The following is a 17,957-nucleotide window of genomic DNA, read 5'->3' as shown; positions in this document are numbered from 1 at the left end:
AAGTTATTTCTCTCATTTTGGGTGATAACAGCCACTTTACAGTAAAAAAAAAGAAAAAAGAATTTTTACGCAGAAGAGAGCAAAGAGCGAGGCTCACTACGAGGAATCGGCACAATTAACGCATGATTATAAGCTGAATAGTAAAATCGCATGAGAAAACTACTGTGAAGGACTAAATGATAGACTGACAACAAACCCTAAGCTTTTCTGTAGATACGTAAAAGTGTATCGATCAAGTCAATTGGGTATAAAAGGAATCTGTATTAACCAAGTTGATACAGATGACTAAGAAAAGGCGACGTGCCCAAATAAATTATTGCACTCTTCATTTCTGTGCGCGCGAAACAACTGGTGGAATGTAAACAGTTTATACAGGAAACTTCGGACAGCTAATATGAAGTAAACCAAACCACGAGCTTTTCGGGGCAGCTTGCATGGAATTAACTAAATAAAGGCCAATATCCGCGAGCTTTGGAACTCGTCTCAAACTTCGTGTGTGCAGGGCGGTGTTCTCTCGGGGCAATGTAAATTGGACGATTTCATTTGGGTGCGGACGGGCTCAGAGCGACAAAAATTAATTTTATTTCGCGGTAATTGTGCTACGCAAACTCTTGAGGCAGATGCATTCGGCGTTTGCAGGATCGAAAGATGGCGGCTTCGAAGCGGCTCTTCTTTTATGGCGTAATTTTTGGTCCGAGTAGAAAGCGGTAATCAGAGCATAAGTAAAAAAGAATAGTACATGTAGCATGTGTATTACAAAGGAGTGGCATCCTAATTTCATTTGGAAATAAATGCGGCGTGGGAATCATTTACAAAACACGACAGTATCGGCGTGAATGGCGCAACAAAGCAATGCTTTTAGCAAAACGAAGGCGAAACATCACATCTGGGAACAACAGAGAAACGCGTAGGAACGTGCATCTTTTACGTCTTAGTGACATACTTTTCACTGCCTATATCACCGACGTAACCGTCGCGTATCTTTACGCGTCGCAGTTATCGGACGACATATTGAATGCACGACTACGGCAGCCTTTCTGCGTGTATCCCGTGAGGAGCAGGTGTTCCAGCTTGCACAGGAGCTTGAGGCGGTAGTAGGGCCCACGCAGAGTCAGGAACACACAAGCGCTGGACCATGAAGCATCGTAGTCAATGTCGTACGCTGCGATGTGGTAAGCAAGCGCCTTGGCATTCGGTTTGGTGTCGCATATCTGCGAAGGGAAGGAAAGTGAGGATGTTGCCTAGGCTTCTGTTTAAGAACGCAGAATTGCATTCAGGGGAACGGGTTCTTAAAAGCAATATCATCATAATAAGACTGGCACTCGTAGGTGCAAAAACTGATATGATTCACTCAAATATAAAAAAAAATATTTAAAAATCTTCTGGCACAGTAGTCTCGCAGGGAGGGTGCCCACATTTCTGTTAAAGCTGCTCTTGAATCAGGCATCTGTGTATGTGATTGTGTGTGTGTGCTATGCAGCTTATGTAATCGTAATGTTTTCCTGGAAAAGCTCACGGGGGACACTATGCACGAATGCGAGCTTTCTGATTCCTTCTTTTCTACCCCATGGCGGGCGCCACCGCTGCCGCGGATGCGCGGAGACGAGTGCCATCTGGATGGTGCTGCAAGGAACGGAGAGGAGCGCGCCGCAAGACAGACTTCAAATGGCAACTGGAAAAGGGGATTGTGTTTCAGTTTTCACGTAACAGGACTATGTTTTCTCGCATATTCAAACTTCAGACCAATGGTATCATGTCTGCAGGTTTTTTGTACGTCCTACTTTGCAAATTTTCTGACGCGTTTTACTTTGAGAAATTCAATTAGTTCAGTAACACCTCTGCGCCACGCGGAGAGCTTGCGTGGAATTGAACGCGTCGTTCGGGATGTTTTTTCTCATGCGGTCAACGGCGTTGACACCGTAGCCGACACCAATGGCGTATTTTCTGCGACATGGGATCCTTAATTTTATCGCATTATTATGAGGCTTTGCCATTTCGCAGTAGTTCCCTCCTTTTTATGGATCGCTTGCTGCAGTGTATCATGATGCGCTCCGATCCATATAATATAATTATCCATGCGGTAAAATTTGCAAGCTTTCTGTATATGCTGTTCGCATGTCATCCTAGATGTGCGCGCGCTAGCAGTTTTACTCCGGCCGTTAAATACACGCGGAGGGATCCTAGGTTCAGTGGTTATAGGGGATGACTTGTTCTGCGCACCACGGCTCTCGCACCCGATAGCTTTTCATTCGTCACAGAGGCTTTCGCCCAATCCGGTACTGTCGCTGGGGCTTTGATGAGGCGACAAAAACAGGATTTTGCTGTGCTATAGCATCCCTTTCCAATTAACAAATGATGGCTGAAGGTATACGAGGCGCAACGCTCTAACTCGTAGCTATTTATTCCCAAATGCCTAAGCTTGTTTGCGCTCGCATACTCCTCCGACAGTACGCCGGTGACGTCACGTCCACCAGGGAAGCGCCTGCTACAAAAAGGGCCGCGCTTTCACCGAGGAATCACTTGGCAGCAGCAAGGGCAGCCTGACGAGACCATCTAAATCTTGTCCGCTATCATTGCAGGTTAGAACGTTTTCCATACAGTGAAGTGCCATTTCTGTCCTTTCTGCCCAAACTGCTGCCAACGCCGTTGCTTGTGTGCACTCTTTTGTTGCATTTGAGATGAGTGGATCTGCTGAACTTAGGAAGGAAATGCGCGAATTTCAAGCTAAACTTGAACGGGATCTAAGAAAAGACCTAAGGGAAGTCAAGGCAAGTCTCGAATTTTTCAATAAAGAATTCGGGGACAGAAAGAAAGAACGTGATGAGCTGGCAAAAGTAAACAAAGAGCTCCAAGCGGCTAATGAAAAGTTATTAGAAGAATGCCAAGCGCTCAGAACGCAAGTTTTACAGCTCGAGGATCGAGTGACTTTCTCGGAGCAGTATTCAAGGAATCGGAACCTTGAGATTAAAGGGATCCCTTTCACTGAAGATGAAAACCTTCCTGATGCTCTTGATAAAATAGGGGAGGCTTTAAAGGAGCCTATTGCGAAAAGCGACATTGAAATTTGTCATCGCGTTCCTGCAAAAAAACCCAACACTGTACCAAATATCGTTGCACAATTCAAAAGCCGTCCCAAGCGAGACGCTGTGCTCCAAAAAGAACATAAAATGCGCCTATCAACTGAGGACCTGGGTTTTTCACCAAACTCGCCGCTGTTCATCAACGAACACCTGTGCCCAGCACTAAAACGAGTACTTGGCAGTACTTTCCACCCTTTTGCAAAGAAAGCAAAAGGGTGGAAATCTGTCTGGACAAGCAATGGTAGGGTTCTTGCACGGAAGGATGAATCGTCATCGATTCTGTACCTTCGCAATGCTCAAGACGTGGAAAAAATGGTTTAAGTGTCTTCACTTTTTTATATTTTGCATCTCGCCTGTAAAATGGCTCAGTCTCCGCACGACATAAACACCACATTTAATACATCGAGGAAAATCGGCTTGAGCTCTTTTCATCTGAATATTAGATCAGCGAGGCATAAAGAAGACGAGCTTTCTGTTCTTCTAAATGAATTTGTTTTTGACTTCGATGTAATAATGTTGACTGAAACGTGGTATTCATCAGATACAGAGGTTTACAGGCGTGATGGATATAATAGTTTCTTCCTAAACAGACCTAATAAACAAGGTGGTGGAATAGAAATCTTCATCAAAAATAATCTAGAATGTGAAATAATTCCTGAACTGTCTCTATTGACTGAAGCTTTTTGAATGCCTATGCTTGAAATCGAGAAAATACATCTACTGTGTGATCTACCGACCGCCAAACGGTCAATTCAATCAATTCATTTCCCACATTGAATTGCTATTCAACAACGTGAATGTAAATAATTTGGAATTACTACTTGCGGGTGATTTCAACATTGTTGTGCTAAAACCTTGCCCTGCGCAAGAGACCTTTCTTTTGGCAGTGGAAGCAAATGGTCATGCTATCACTACTAAAACTGCAACACGTGTTACAATGTACACAGAGACTTTGATAGACCTTTTTATCACCAACATTGATGTAAAAAACGTGATATCAGGAGTTGTATGTAATGGCATAAGAGACCACTTTCCGATATACCTTTTTGTTGAATGTGAAGATAAAAGAACACATGCGCAAACTTCGATGACAGTAAATATCCAGAACATCGCCCCTGTAACTTTGGAATCTTTCTACTCGAGTCTTGTGAATGAAAACTGGGATGGTGTATTCCATTGTGACACTGCAGATGAGGCATATGAAACATTCATATCTATTTTTAAGCGCATTTACTGTGAACAATTTAGAGAAATTATTTTAAAGCCACATCATAACAACCGAAAGCCATGGATCAGCCGTGAGTGTTTAAAACGAATAAAAAAGAAGGGTAGATTATATAAAAAGTTTGTCAAAACGAAGTCACTTTTAGATTTGAAAATATTTAAGCAATATAGAAATAAGCTGAATTCCTTCATAAGAAATGAAAAGCGGCGCTTCCTGCAGCATCAGTTCCAACAGGAATCCTGTAAGGATAGTGCAGACGTGTGGAAAAAACTAAACAAGTTGCTAAACAGAACCCCATCGTCGCCAGTTATCAAAGATCTCGTTTTTCAGGGCCGCCGCATACATGGCACAGAGCTTGCCGAAGAATTTAACAAATTTTTTAAAGATGTTGTCAGCAGTTCTCAAAACCCTCAATCTCTGAGCAGCACTATTCCTAGGAATAATCGCAGCATTTATTTTGATCCGACAGATGAACGCGAGGTATGTAATAGCTTCAACTCGTTGAAAAATAGCAAATCACGCGATATTGATGGCATACAAATTATTCCAGTTAAATATGTGCTGAACGTTATTGCCCCCCTACTGACTTATATATATAATCTGGCGTTATCAACAGGTTGCTTCCCCAAATTAATGCAAATCTCCAAAGTAATTGTACTTTTCAAGAGTGGCGATAAAAACGATATGTCCAACTATCGACCTATTTCTATTCTGCCGATTTTTTCTAAGGGCCTAGAAAGAATAATTCATAAAAGACTCATGAACTTTTGCAATAAGTTTAACCTCATTAATCCGTCACAACATGGTTTCCGCCCAAACAGGTGCACTGAAACAGCCTTACTAATGCAAAAAGAGATAATCCTCGAGGCACTTGAAAAAAGGGAGATATTCATAGGTGTTTTTGTGGATTTCTCGAAGGCTTTTGATCGCCTAAACCATCAAACACTACTCACTAAGCTAGAAAGATATGGAATACGTGGCACTGCAGCTTGTCTACTAAAGCCCTACCTACAGCACCGATATCAATGTGTAACAATAGATCAGCATGTTTCGACCCTTCAACCAATAACCACTGGAGTTCCACAAGGAAGTATCTTAGGACCGCTACTGTTTATTATATACATAAACAACATAACAGATATCAGCAACCTTCCAAAATATCTTCTGTATGCAGACGATACGAGTCTCTTGTTTAGGGGTAATAACATTCCATTGCTCATTTCAAGCATAAACAGCGTATTAGAGAAGTTGAAATCATGGAGCGCAGCAAATTCCTTGATAATAAATAGTAAGAAAACAAAAGCGGTACTTTTTCATTACCGGCAGAACATCGTTACATCAGACATTAGGCTAAAGAGAGACAATTCTATTATAGAGATAGTAGACACAGTAAAAACACTAGGAATTTTCTTTAACAAGAACATGAGCTGGGACCCTCATATTAGCTCCACTTTAACCAATTTATCAAAGTGCGTCGGAATACTCGGGAAATTTCGCTCCTATCTACCTGTATCGATTAAATTAATAATATACAACACATTATTCATGTCATATGTTAACTACTGTTTCCTTGTTTGGGGCACTACTACTCAAACTAACCTGCACAAAATACACACGCTGCAAAAGAAAGCAGTACGTTACATAGCAAATGTTGACTACCTCGCACACACCGAAGAATTGTTTAAGCGATTCAAAATCATACCCGTTCATAAGTTATACGAATTTTTCTTAGCCGTAAGATATAAAAAATTCGTTTTTCACAATGACAACTTCTTGATAGCATTGTCATCCCTCGAAGCAAACTCAACGCCATACTCGTTTCGAAAACACGAACGTTGGACCATTCCCCTTTGCCGTACACAACATGGTCGACAGATGATGCGTCATGCAGTTCCAAGGTTACTAAATAAATTCATATTTGAACGTTTTTCTCTTGAAACATCTAGTACACAAACTCTAAGAAATCATTTTTTGTAAGCCGCTGTATTCCCTTTGGATTAAAGTCTGACACGAATGACATTTGCATCTCGGTTAACACCTATGCATTGTGTATAAATGAGCATGTACGACGAGTTTATATCCATTGTTCTGAATTTCACTAATAACAATTTTTCTGAATTCTTCCACTGTATTCCCTTTGCGTTAAAGTGTGATGGAAAGGACATTTTCATCTCTGTGAACACCTATGCATTGTGTATTAATGAGCATGTACCAAGAGTTTATATCGACTGTTCTGAATTTCTTATATTATATTCTGTTATGTAGTGTGTGTGGATTTTGTACTTTGTTTTAAAACTTTTGACCTTGCTGTACGCCATGTAGGGGGGCTCGGGCTTCCTCAAGCGAAAATCGTTCGCTTTTTGCCTGAGCCTACCCACATCATAATGATGTAAATAAAACTGACTTGACTTGACTTGACTAATAGGTTCACGTGTGTATGTACAAGTGTTATATCTCTGAGACGCGTAGAATGGATGAACAGCTACCAACTGTTACAATTCAGCAATATCTTGAACTGCGTGTCAAGTGTTGACTTTGTAAGCGAGCGAACAAAGCTAACTCGCAAGACTAACCATGCCAGTTGAAAGGCTTACGTTCAAGGTGAATAGCCTCTGAAAGTGCTAACACACAATGAACGTTTCAGATGAGGCACAGCAAGGTTTAAGAAAGATTTCGTAAGGGATTAAAGAAAATATGTGAGTTCTGCTGCGTGGGTTTCGATGCCATTGCCTGCTGGATGCTGAAGTTTCAAAGCTGGCTGGAGCGAGAAATTGTGCGCGAAACGCAAAATGCGAATATACGCAATTATTTACTTGTTTAGTAGCACATTATAGTTGCCGCAAAAGCAGGCACTATCGTAACGAACTGTAATTTTGAAGTATTATTTACACCAAACATTAAAATTCGTGAGTCTAATCTAATACGCGCGTCTGCTTACAGCATGTCTATTTTTCTTACCCACAACCAAACTCGCTCACGATTAAGCAAAGGTGACTGAATTGCTCAAATATCAGCAATGAGTAAATGAATGCGCTTGTAATTGAGTGTGCCACGTACTGATACTAGAAATTTCCGCCACAAGCAGCAAGACAAGCGAGTAACTAGGGATAATATGCATTTGCTATGAGCTCGTGCAAAATCTGAAATACTGCATGTTCTTAGAGCAAACCTATTGGAGCTGGTGACACCCACGACCGTCTATTATAAAAACTGCATCTGTTCAGGTACTAACCCCACAATTACTCGAGCTAGTCATCTAGAGATGCTGCTGTATGTGGCTGGTTCGTTTTGTTGAGTTTACATAGCGCCTAAGTCACTAACAATTCTTCTGATATCATTTGTTCGTCTACCAGTGTCTACAAGACACACGCGAGCATCTTAGCGCTCACTGAAACGACGCGGTTATGCTTTTTATTTTTCGTGACATTAGACGATGTCCGCTTCAGTTCGCATGTGCTCTTCGCTTCGGTTTTACACCGTGCGAGATCAATGGGCAGAAACGGAGCGAAACTCTCTCTCCAATTGTTACCCGTTACTTTTACGATTGTCCTTTGTCTGAGTTGAGGATCGTTTTTCTTTATTCACCTACATGGTCATTTTTTTCCCAATATAAGATCATGAAATGCTTGTTTTACTTACGGTGATTATATTGATGATTTCAATTGACATCTCCTTCGTAACGGGGCCGCAAGAAGTGGGCACCTAAGCTGTTGGATATCGTAGTGTATTATATTCATGCATAGCTGTGTAGCAATTTGCCTCTCTTTCTTTTTTTCTTTGTTTAATATAACCGCTACCTCGAAATGGCTCAGTTACCTATGCCTTTAACGGCTGTAGTTATATCAATCTCTTTCCTGCTTTCTTTTCCGGCTAGTACTGCAAACTCCTGTTACATATCTCGACGGCTGAACAGGTAATGCATCTATCCGCTTTCTGTCCCAGTGCTTCTGGAAGGTAAACGTTCTGCACGCTCTCAGTGGATGAACATCTTGGCATTGCATTAACATGTACTCAGTCGTTTTTGATCTTTTGCTGCCGCAGATAGATACGAACCTTTGAACGCAATGCCCTCTCGCTGTCAAAGGTCACGGTGACCTTGGACGTCTTGCTGTAGGTTAGGGACACGTGGAGGTTGCTGTGATATAGGTAGTTCCTGGACAGTTCTGCGTCAGAGCAAAACTTGAAAAGAAATGAAATACAAAGAAAACATTCTCGATAGCGGAGCGTGTTCTACAAATGAAACTTCATTCTATGAAGAAATTTATAAGGCGCTGAAGTAATAGGAGAAGTTGTACTATTTACAATAGGTTCACGATTTCACGGGCAGATATCCGAATGAAATGACTATGTGTCTTGCGCACCATATACGTGAGTCAATGTTGCGCAATCCCACAAAGTTTTCTTTATGCACGTACATCGTGAAGGATGAGAGGTCTTTCAGCCTCACAAGTTTTGTGGCAAGGAAGATGGAGCGGCCTGCATCAAGTTCAGTAGAAAGAAATAAGGTTTCATAACGTTTAAATAAGTTTCCGCAGAGACAGATGCGTCGCAATAATGTGAGACGAAGTACAGAAGGTTAAATAGTACAAGTACTTAAGCCTATATAATGAAAACCGAAATAATTACATCCATAGGTAGGAACAAATACACAACTGCAGCAGAAATATTAACCGAGGACTGTAAGCTGAGGACTGCATGAAAAATAAATGATCCGCAATCTTTATTTAGGGTATTTCACCCCTTTTAAAAGCAGTTGAAGATGCTAACGCGCTCAGCTCCTTTTCAACCCTCTCTCTCTCCTTATACTATTTAATTGAGTTTTCTCAGAAGTATTACCAGCTGCAAGGTTCCTGTTATCTTCTGAGGCACATCGTTTTCACTAAAAGCAAAAAAAAGGATAAAAATCAGTCTACGTCTAGATAACGTACATACCATACGTAAAATACGCACAGCCCGCTTTGCGAACGTTAGCTTAGGACATTTCTGGAAATAAATACAACCATCTTGCGAACCTTGTGCCCCCTCGTGGCCGCTTAAACATCGTCAGTAAATTTTATTTTATTTTAAAAGCCACCCTCCCCACTGCTACAGAAGTAGCCATGCACGCGTCCACGACGTGTAATATTATTAAGTTAACCGATATACGTTAGGACCACCACTGGAAGCGGTGGCGCTGCCATAGTTCCCGCGTACAGAGTTGGATTACGCGACATCACTTTGCCTTTGCGAGAGCTGACGCGGCGTGGGAGAGACGAAACAACATCTGAGCAGGTTGATCAAGTATGAAATGCTGTTAGCCCCCGTTGTCGGTGACGTTCTAGAGACCTTGAGCGAGAATTCGGAGCCCTTATCCATAAGCTCCAGAAAAGAATGGAATGAGAACTACCGGGCATCGTCACTAGAACAAAGCGAGATCACGAGGGCATGCAACCGAAATTTAAGGAAATGCGACCTTTGGTTCCCAATTCTTTCTAGGTGACCGCATTACAAACGCTAGTTAGTACCCAAAAAAGCTACAAAAAGTATTGCGCACGAGTTTTTCCTAATGTTCGTTCACAACATCACTCAAGCTGCTACTTCAGGTGCTCTGAAGTTGTCATTTTCAATTGCAACGTTCAAAAGGAAGATACAGTGTACATATGCTTGATTGTTGTCACTTGGCGTTCAGACGGAATTTCTTGTACTTTTTTCAACGCCAGCGGTCCGTGAGTTCCGCGCGCGTCCGGCGCTCTCCGGGAGCCTGTTTCTACGAGACGAGACTTGTAAAGAGGTTCTGTCTGTGACAGGAAACCATCGCGTCCATATGGACCAGTGCACATTATGGCGTAGTGCGGTGTGGGGTGGTGTAGCGTGGTGGGTTGTGCCGTTGGGAGCATGCACTACACCCCTTTTAACATTGTGGCTAGTATCATCTCCCGCCAATCTGCTTCGCTGGTTGCCATTTCATGCTTACAGCTAATCACGATTATGTGACAGCTAGAATTTTTTTGATATTTAACATCCGCAAACGTTCCCACATGCTGTGGGATGGCATTGCCTTATTAGCAGCAAAAAAAAAGAGTTCTTTATGAAATTCTTGGTACTTCTAATTACGTTCATCGCGGAATATATACAACAGGGCCGGCATTTTCTCATGTTTTTGCCGGCTGTTCGTTGACAGTGCCATGTTAAGTGGCTGCCTATGCAAGCGTAAGCTGGTGAGAGCCTTTCTCGCCAACTTTAGGGGTTAAAAATCGGACCATAAAATTTTGCAATCAAGAGGCAGTTTCTTGTCGAAGAATAACAGCACTCACTATGTGGTCGAGTTACAATTGTCGATGGTGTTAGGCTATGTGAAAAAATATATGCATTTAAAAATATGTAATTTGTTTGACCTATAGCCAGAATGAAAGAAGGCATTGACTACTACTTAGTAAAAATAGCAGATAACGTTTTCTCCTTTTCTTTGTTCTTTTCTTCCCATCCGGCGTCTGTTTCAAGACGAGCAGAAAATTGCCGCCGATTTTGTCATTTGTGCTATCACTGCCTGGAGGTGCCATGCAAATGAGCACGATTACGTGGTTCGCACCCTTCTTATGGAGGAAACTTAAAAAAAGTGGTCGCTGATTGTGCAGCTCTTGCATTCTATTGGTGATACAGCTTAATAAAGACGCAACGAAAAATTTTCCAAGAACGATATTGCCCGTAATTGCGCCATCAAGATACTTTCATTATAACGTTATGCGTAAAATGTAGCTGCATTTAGCTTTACCTAGTTGGCTTACGATAACGATACGAGTAAGCGTAACAGCGCATGACAGGCGTGTGGGCCTGTTGTTCGCAAAATGAGTAAAAGAAAAAATGTAATAGTAAATGCCGAACCACTAGGGCAATCTCGAGCAATATTCGTTACATGCTGAAAGCGAAGACCCAAGATTCACGGGCTATATCTCTGTCCAGCGTGCACTTTGTTGTGTATATCGCTTCATGTATTCTACTGCTTCACACTTGCTCATGAAGCCTGCTAATTCATGCACATACCATTGGCGCTTTAACGTAAAGTATTCCAAACTGTTTCCATTTTGTTTCTTCAATAAACCTCCTCGATTGCTTAATCATATATCCTGCCCGCCATCCGCCCCTTTCGCGTTTCTGTAACGTGACCTCGCGAAAACCGCGAAGACTCCCAATCAAATTTCACGTGCACACATTTATTTTGCATGATTAAACCGAGCAAAAGAAGAATTGTTATTCGTATTTGGGCAACCTTCATGCCATTAGCCCTCCGGTAATGGTAGCAAGTTTTCGGGTAACACCGATTTCGCCTGTCTGTCCCGCGATGGCACAAATTTGCGAACGCTGTCCAGGTCGAAGTGAAGTGTAAGCCATAAAAGTGCGTGAATAATCATAAGCCTATTTTACGCCCACTGCAGGACAAAACCCTCTCCCTGCGTTCACCAATTACCTTTGTTCTGAACCAACCGACTGAAACTTGTGCCTGCTAATTTCCTAATTTCAGCACCCCACTTAATCTTCAGTTATCCCCGAATGCGCTTCCTTTCTGTGTGCAACTATAACTCTAATGGTCCACCGGTTAGCTAACCTACGCCTTACATTGCTTGAAAAGCTTCATGTATTTCTTCATGTCAATTACCATATCGGTTATTCCCATTTGCTCTCTGATCCACACTGCTGTCTTCATGTCCCTTGTCGTTCCGCCTGTCATTCTTTGTTCCATCGCGCTTTGTGCGGTCCTTATTCTCGAGCTTCTTTGTCAATCTCTAACTTTCTGCCCCATGGGTTAGCACCGGTAGAATGCATTGATTTTACACATTTATTTTCGTTGACAGTGGTAAGCTTACAGTCAGGATCTGACAATGTCTAACCAATGCACTCCAACGCAATTTTATTCTTCTCCAAATTTCATTTTCAATATCAGGGTCCCTCTTAGTAATTAACTTAGGAAAACGTACTCCTTCACATACTCTAGAGGCTGACAGGCGATCTTCAACTTTTGTTCCCTTACCAGGCTATTGACCAACTTTATCTTTGCCTTCTGCATAATAATATTCAACCCCACTCTTACACTCTCTCTGTCCTCAATCATTTGTTGTAACTCGTCTGCATTGTTGCTGAACAGGACAATGTCAGCTGCCAACCGAAGGTTGCCGAGATATTTGCAGTTGATCCTCACTCCCAAGCCTTCCCAGTTTAATAGCTTGAATACTTCTTTCAAGCATACAGTACAGCAGCATCATTCGAGAGAGTGTGCCTCCTTGCCTGATCCCTCTCTTTAACGTGTATTTCTACTTGTGCAAAATCGAGGTACCTGTAGAGTCATCGTAGATATTTTAAAAGATATTTAGGTAAGGCTCCTGCACTCCTTGATCACATAATGCATCTACGACTGTTGGTATCTCTAGTGAATCAAATGCCTTTCTGTAATCTATGAAATCCATATAGAGAGGCTGATTGTACTTTGCGGATTTGTCGATTACCTGATTGATGACGTGAATGTGATCCATTGTAGAGTATCCCTCCCTGAAGCCGGCCTGTCTTTTTGGTTGTTCTTGCTGAATATTTTATGCTATGGTGGCAGTAAGCTAATGGGCCTTTATTTTTCAATTCTTTAACATCTGCCTTTTTCTGGATTAGTATAATTCTGGCACTCTTCCAGTTCTCTGGAACCTCTGAAGTCGCGAGATATTTCGTAAATAGGCGCCGCAAGCTTTTCAAGCATGATATCTCCTCCGTCTTTTGTTAAATAGACTGTTATTCTCTCTTTTCCTGCAGCTTTTCTCCGTTTCATATCTTACAAGGCCCTTCTACTTCATCGCTAGTTATAGAAGGAGCCTCTGTAAACTATTCATTACTACTTCGAAGGCAGGTATTGTGGCTGCTCTGGGTACTGAACAGTTTGATATATATTTTCTTCCACTGCTTTTACTATACCCTCGAGATGGCTGATGATCTTACCCTGCTTATCTTTCAGCACGCACATCTTGGCTTGTATGCAAAATTTTCGTCTGACTGTTTTCATGCAGCGTCCATTTTTGACTGCTTCATCAGTATTTCTTACCGTATAATTTCGAATATCGCCTACTTTCGCCTCGTCGATCAGTTTTAAAAGTTCAGCGAATTACTCTTGGCTTGTTGTGGTGTCTGACACCGGCAAAAAAAGCCGAGATCCAGTGGCGTTATACTAATCCAGGTACAGCAAAATTAGGAAAGCCCACTAAACTTCAGCAAAATACAGTCCCTCCCCAGAACAGGGATTGGCCATCGTGTTGCAGTATCGGCCACTGCTACCCTTATGAGTCTTTCGAGTGCTTGAATATCCCGACAAAAACTGAACTTTTTCCGGGATAGCCGCGGATTGCTCTGTTTCGAAAGGAATACATGCCTGCCTGCCGATCCTTCGGACACTGGCTACTCGGAGCTACCCGTGACCATGAGGTTGTTGCGTATAGTAAACATTTTGGCATGACAGTGTAACGTTGTCAAGCCTCTTATGCACTCTATGGACATTACTCTGCAAGCTCTTCTTCACTGAGGATCCCTTTTAGCGGCATTTTAAACTTTCCTTTGCACGCCGCCGCGATTTTCTACCTGCCAGCGCAAGCTAGGTAAGAGGAACTGGGCTAATTGCCGATGCCATTCCTCTTCATTTTATCTAGTTACACTGCTCTAGCTCGGAGGAAGCGGAACCCTCTACACTGTTTCGTGCTCCTGCACTTTTGTCTGACAAGAAGGTAAAAAAAAACTGTGAAGGTAGGCAATGCTATTCGATTCGAAAGCAAATAAATTTACCCCCTATAAACGAAGACAGCGCGGTTCGCCCAAATAACGCCGCGGGTCACTGAGCGATGTTTACGTCGGCGGTTCCGTTAATTTGAACCATGGAGCTTGGAATAAACGCGTATTGGAATAGTTTTGTGTTATTGGATCCCATATGTAAGCAATAATATTTTCCGCGGTAATTTAACCGCCGTAAAGCTTGTGTAGAAGTTGCTTTGCTTTGAAGCCTGAGTCCCAGCTAACGTTGGCGAAGCTGTTCAAAGAAAAATGATATTAACAGATGTGTGATACAAGATACCATAGATATTTCATTGAGCAGCTGGGCTAACGTTATTTTGGACGCCCTAAGTGTCAGCGATAGTGCGTGGAGTGGTATTTGGCCGACATTTACAGGAAGGAACTCGAAATAATCATATATAGCTCAAAAAACCTTAAAATTGAAACAAGGAACAATCGATCTATGTAACAATTTTACAACTGACCGGAAAGTCGTGGCTGTGGGACGAGACATTCGCCGACCATTGCGATACTCCCTGATGCGAAATTTCAGTGCACCTTTAAACGTGTTTCCATTTTGCAATATATTGACTGACGCGGATAACCTGTACCGTGTGGCACGTTGCAAACAGAGCGAAGTGCGGCGCGACTGCCTCGCTAGTGCTGAGATTGCCAGAGGCAGCGCGTAGGTGACGCGTGGACGCGATTCACTGCAGCCGCCCCAAACAACGCTCCCAGACGACTCGCGCAACTTTGGGGTCACCTAGTAGCAGTCGCCATCGCACTAGGCTTTCGTTTGGCGTTTACGCCATACCCTCCTCCTCCGCTTTCCAACTCAAGGTTCCGATGCACCATCGTCCTCCGCTTTTCTCCACAAGTCTTTCATTCGCCGCTGCGCTCTGCGTCCGCTCTGACAATCTCTGTGCTCCTTCGCTCGGTTACGCCGACGCCGAAGCTCGGCTGATGAAAGGATGCCAAAGAGCTGTGTTTTAAAATGAAGCTCGCGCCACGGCACCACAGCGAACCCTCTGGTACGTCATCCATCTTTTCAGGTCGTTCTTGCACTGGCGCCATGCGGTGCCTCGTTATGTCCTCTAGACCAACACTAATAAGAAAACTCACCGACGCTGGTGGCCGGAACTGCGACAGATAATTCGGCTTGCAGGGCTTGAAGGCGCTGTAATTGCCGATCCGTACATTTCGCGGATCTGGATTCTCCGGTTCGTATAGTCGGGCTCTAAGAGTGAACGCCAGTGCCAGTGAAGGAACGGTGGTGGCGTTAGCGACCTGCTGCAGCAGCTGGATAGAGTCGTTCTGGAAAATCGTAGAGCGGTGTCGTGCATTAATGAAAAATGTTTTCATGTTTCCTTGTGATTCGACGACTCAAAATTTGTTTATTATTGCGATAGCAATTATATAGACACTCCAGGCGCATTTCTCGCGCCGTAGCCCAGGTGTTAAGCATAGAGTCCAAGGGCGATAACACCATCGCCGTGCGCCCTACGCTGTATGTGTCAGTGGAAGCGTGCGAGGGGAGCCGATCGTCGGGCGGCTCAATCTCGTATGCTTGAAAGGGTAGAAAGCGGCGAGGAAGCGCACCGTCTTCCATCGCGCGCAAGGCATCGGAGGAAGGGGAAGGGGGCAGTGTCCGGCTGCAACTGCGCATGTGATAGTTGCGCGCGGTCACCCGGCCGTATCTTGAAAGTGATCACCATTGGGGGATGAGTCTAGGTGCGTCGGCGGCTGGTAACACTGTGCGTGCTGTGTTTCCTTGGCGCTCAGTCAGCGTTGAAGTGATAGACAGCACAAAGGTCTCTCAGCTCGCTTTTGCTAACTATTTTCTCAAGGCAGCGTTTTGACAGCAAGTGCGCACGGTCATCGACTGTGATGCGTTTGTTCGCTGATCGCGCTGACACCATGCTCGTTAATTCTGTTAGCAAGCGAATGTTTACAACTTCATACGGCCTACAAAGGTACTATGCTCATTTCATGTGGTTGTCTGCTAATTTGCTATCGCAATCTATGCTTCACCTTTCCGGCGAAATTTTGAGTTTTATCGAGTTTTCGAGTTCTTGAATGCAGCGGGCAATCTGTAATCTATGGTCCAGGCGATGGTTCACCATTTTACCCTGCAACGTGCCGCCTTGTCGACGCATCGCGTTCGTTATCTGCGTTCGTCCATGCGCGCGTGTCGGCACTCGGCATTTTCGAGTAGTATGCGCCATTTCTATTCTGCGTTAACGCTCTCTTGTTTGAGGCTGCCAACTGGAAACAGCAAGCTATATTCACAACTACACTTGTAATACAATCCTCGTTTTGAATTTATTGGTGAATACGGCCGCCCTGCAGAAACAATGTCACTTGACTCATTTATGCGGTTGATTGTTCAAAGCGATAGCGAGCCCATGACACATGTAACAGTGAAGAAATCCGAAGCTATGATGTGCGCATAGAGACGTGATAGCGTCAGTTTGTAACTTGCATATACCACAAAACATAATTTTGTTAAGCTGGAAGGAACTCAGACATAAACCCCTTTTGCAGCGTTTCTACCATTTATAGAGCGCCCACTTCCTTGCAGCAACGTGACTAGACTGCCCTCGCCTCCGCGTCCCACGCAAGAGTCCGCGTTTCTGCCAGGTAGCTCCCCGCTCGCCCTCGTGCCTAGCGTTTGCCGCCAGCGTTTCCCGGTAAACATTACGGTTTGACAAGCTGCAGCTGCCGGGAAAATTAGAAGCAGTCAGCGACCTTTTGGACGATATTGCGTTTTACTCTTCCGTAAAAACCCCACACAAGCGATCTTGCGCGCCGGCGACTTTGATAGACGTCTCCCCGGAGTTGCCGGTATTAGGGCAACAAATATGCCCTGGCACTGGCGTGACGCTTGCCTTATTAAATTACGTTGATGTGCTATACTGTATAGAGCAGCATGAAATATTTATGGTCTTTCAGTAGGTCCTTGTCTTTGCAGGTATCAGAATTTAGTCGTTTACTCGTTCCGTGCGACAATCGGTCGTACTTCACTGACGTATGTACATCCATTTCTGGTTTCGCGCTATTGGCTAGTCGCTTATCGCACTTCTGCGTGACGAGTGACGAAATCTTGATTTACACAACCTAGAGATCGAGCGACAAGAAAGAACGATCTGTTCGCGCGACGCGCGACGGCCCATTTCGTCGCTCGTCGCCGTCGCCCATAAGATCGCTCTCATGGGGTTTGGGACTCAAAGGCGAAGCTTAAGCGTCATCCATATTTTTTGTTCTGCATGTGCGAAAACCGTTGGCCGACGCGGAGATAGTGCAATAACGTGCCGACGTGCAGCGGAGGTGAAGCAGTCTTCAAGTGCTCCGTCAACTTGGAAAAGCGTGCATAATATCTTGAGTCCAAAGAGAACCCGTGCGCGATATCAAGCTGATCAGAACAGATGCGGCATTTTGATCCGCGTCGGCCACGTCTACACGCTCCCACCACACTCTCTTTGTCGGCGTTACAAGCGCTTGCGCATCTGCATTCCTTTCCTTCCACTCTCCCGTGGTGGCGGTCCCGTCTCAACGTCACGCGTGTTTAGTTTCCCACTGCTCATCGGGGCGGCGGTTGCGTCGTCTGCGCGAATGTGTATAAAAAGTCGAGGCAAATGAGTTCGTAAAATTGTTCAAAATTTAGTGTTACCTGCATCTCGTGTGCTAATCAGCTTCGCCGGTCATCTAGCGTCACAGAGTGGAACGACTCACAATTATTTTTTGTCTAGGATTTTTTTTAACTTGCAGCGAAATTCAACTAAATGAGCGCTTTTCTTGCCCTTCTAAATGCGGCTGCAATGGCCGAGAATCCCCACATCATACCCAGCAGCAGAAATTCATAGACACTGAGACATTGG

General features: G+C 43.8%; 1 protein-coding gene across 1 annotated transcript; it reads right to left on the bottom strand.

The window, feature by feature from the left end:
* Window positions 1–342: 342 nt before the first annotated feature.
* Window positions 343–17,755, bottom strand: LOC142559344 (uncharacterized). The gene is made up of 4 exons (XM_075670957.1): window positions 17,750–17,755; window positions 15,202–15,393; window positions 8,359–8,484; window positions 343–1,211 (listed from the first exon to the last, which is right to left on the bottom strand). Exons 1-4 carry the CDS (start codon window positions 17,753–17,755, stop codon window positions 984–986), a joined length of 552 nt encoding a protein of 183 aa, XP_075527072.1. The 3' UTR covers window positions 343–983.
* Window positions 17,756–17,957: the final 202 nt, after the last annotated feature.

This window comes from Dermacentor variabilis, chromosome 10, assembly GCF_050947875.1.
Source record: "Dermacentor variabilis isolate Ectoservices chromosome 10, ASM5094787v1, whole genome shotgun sequence".
Taxonomy (NCBI): Eukaryota; Metazoa; Arthropoda; class Arachnida; order Ixodida; family Ixodidae; genus Dermacentor; species Dermacentor variabilis.
This window is presented reverse-complemented; position numbering and strand designations above follow the sequence as displayed.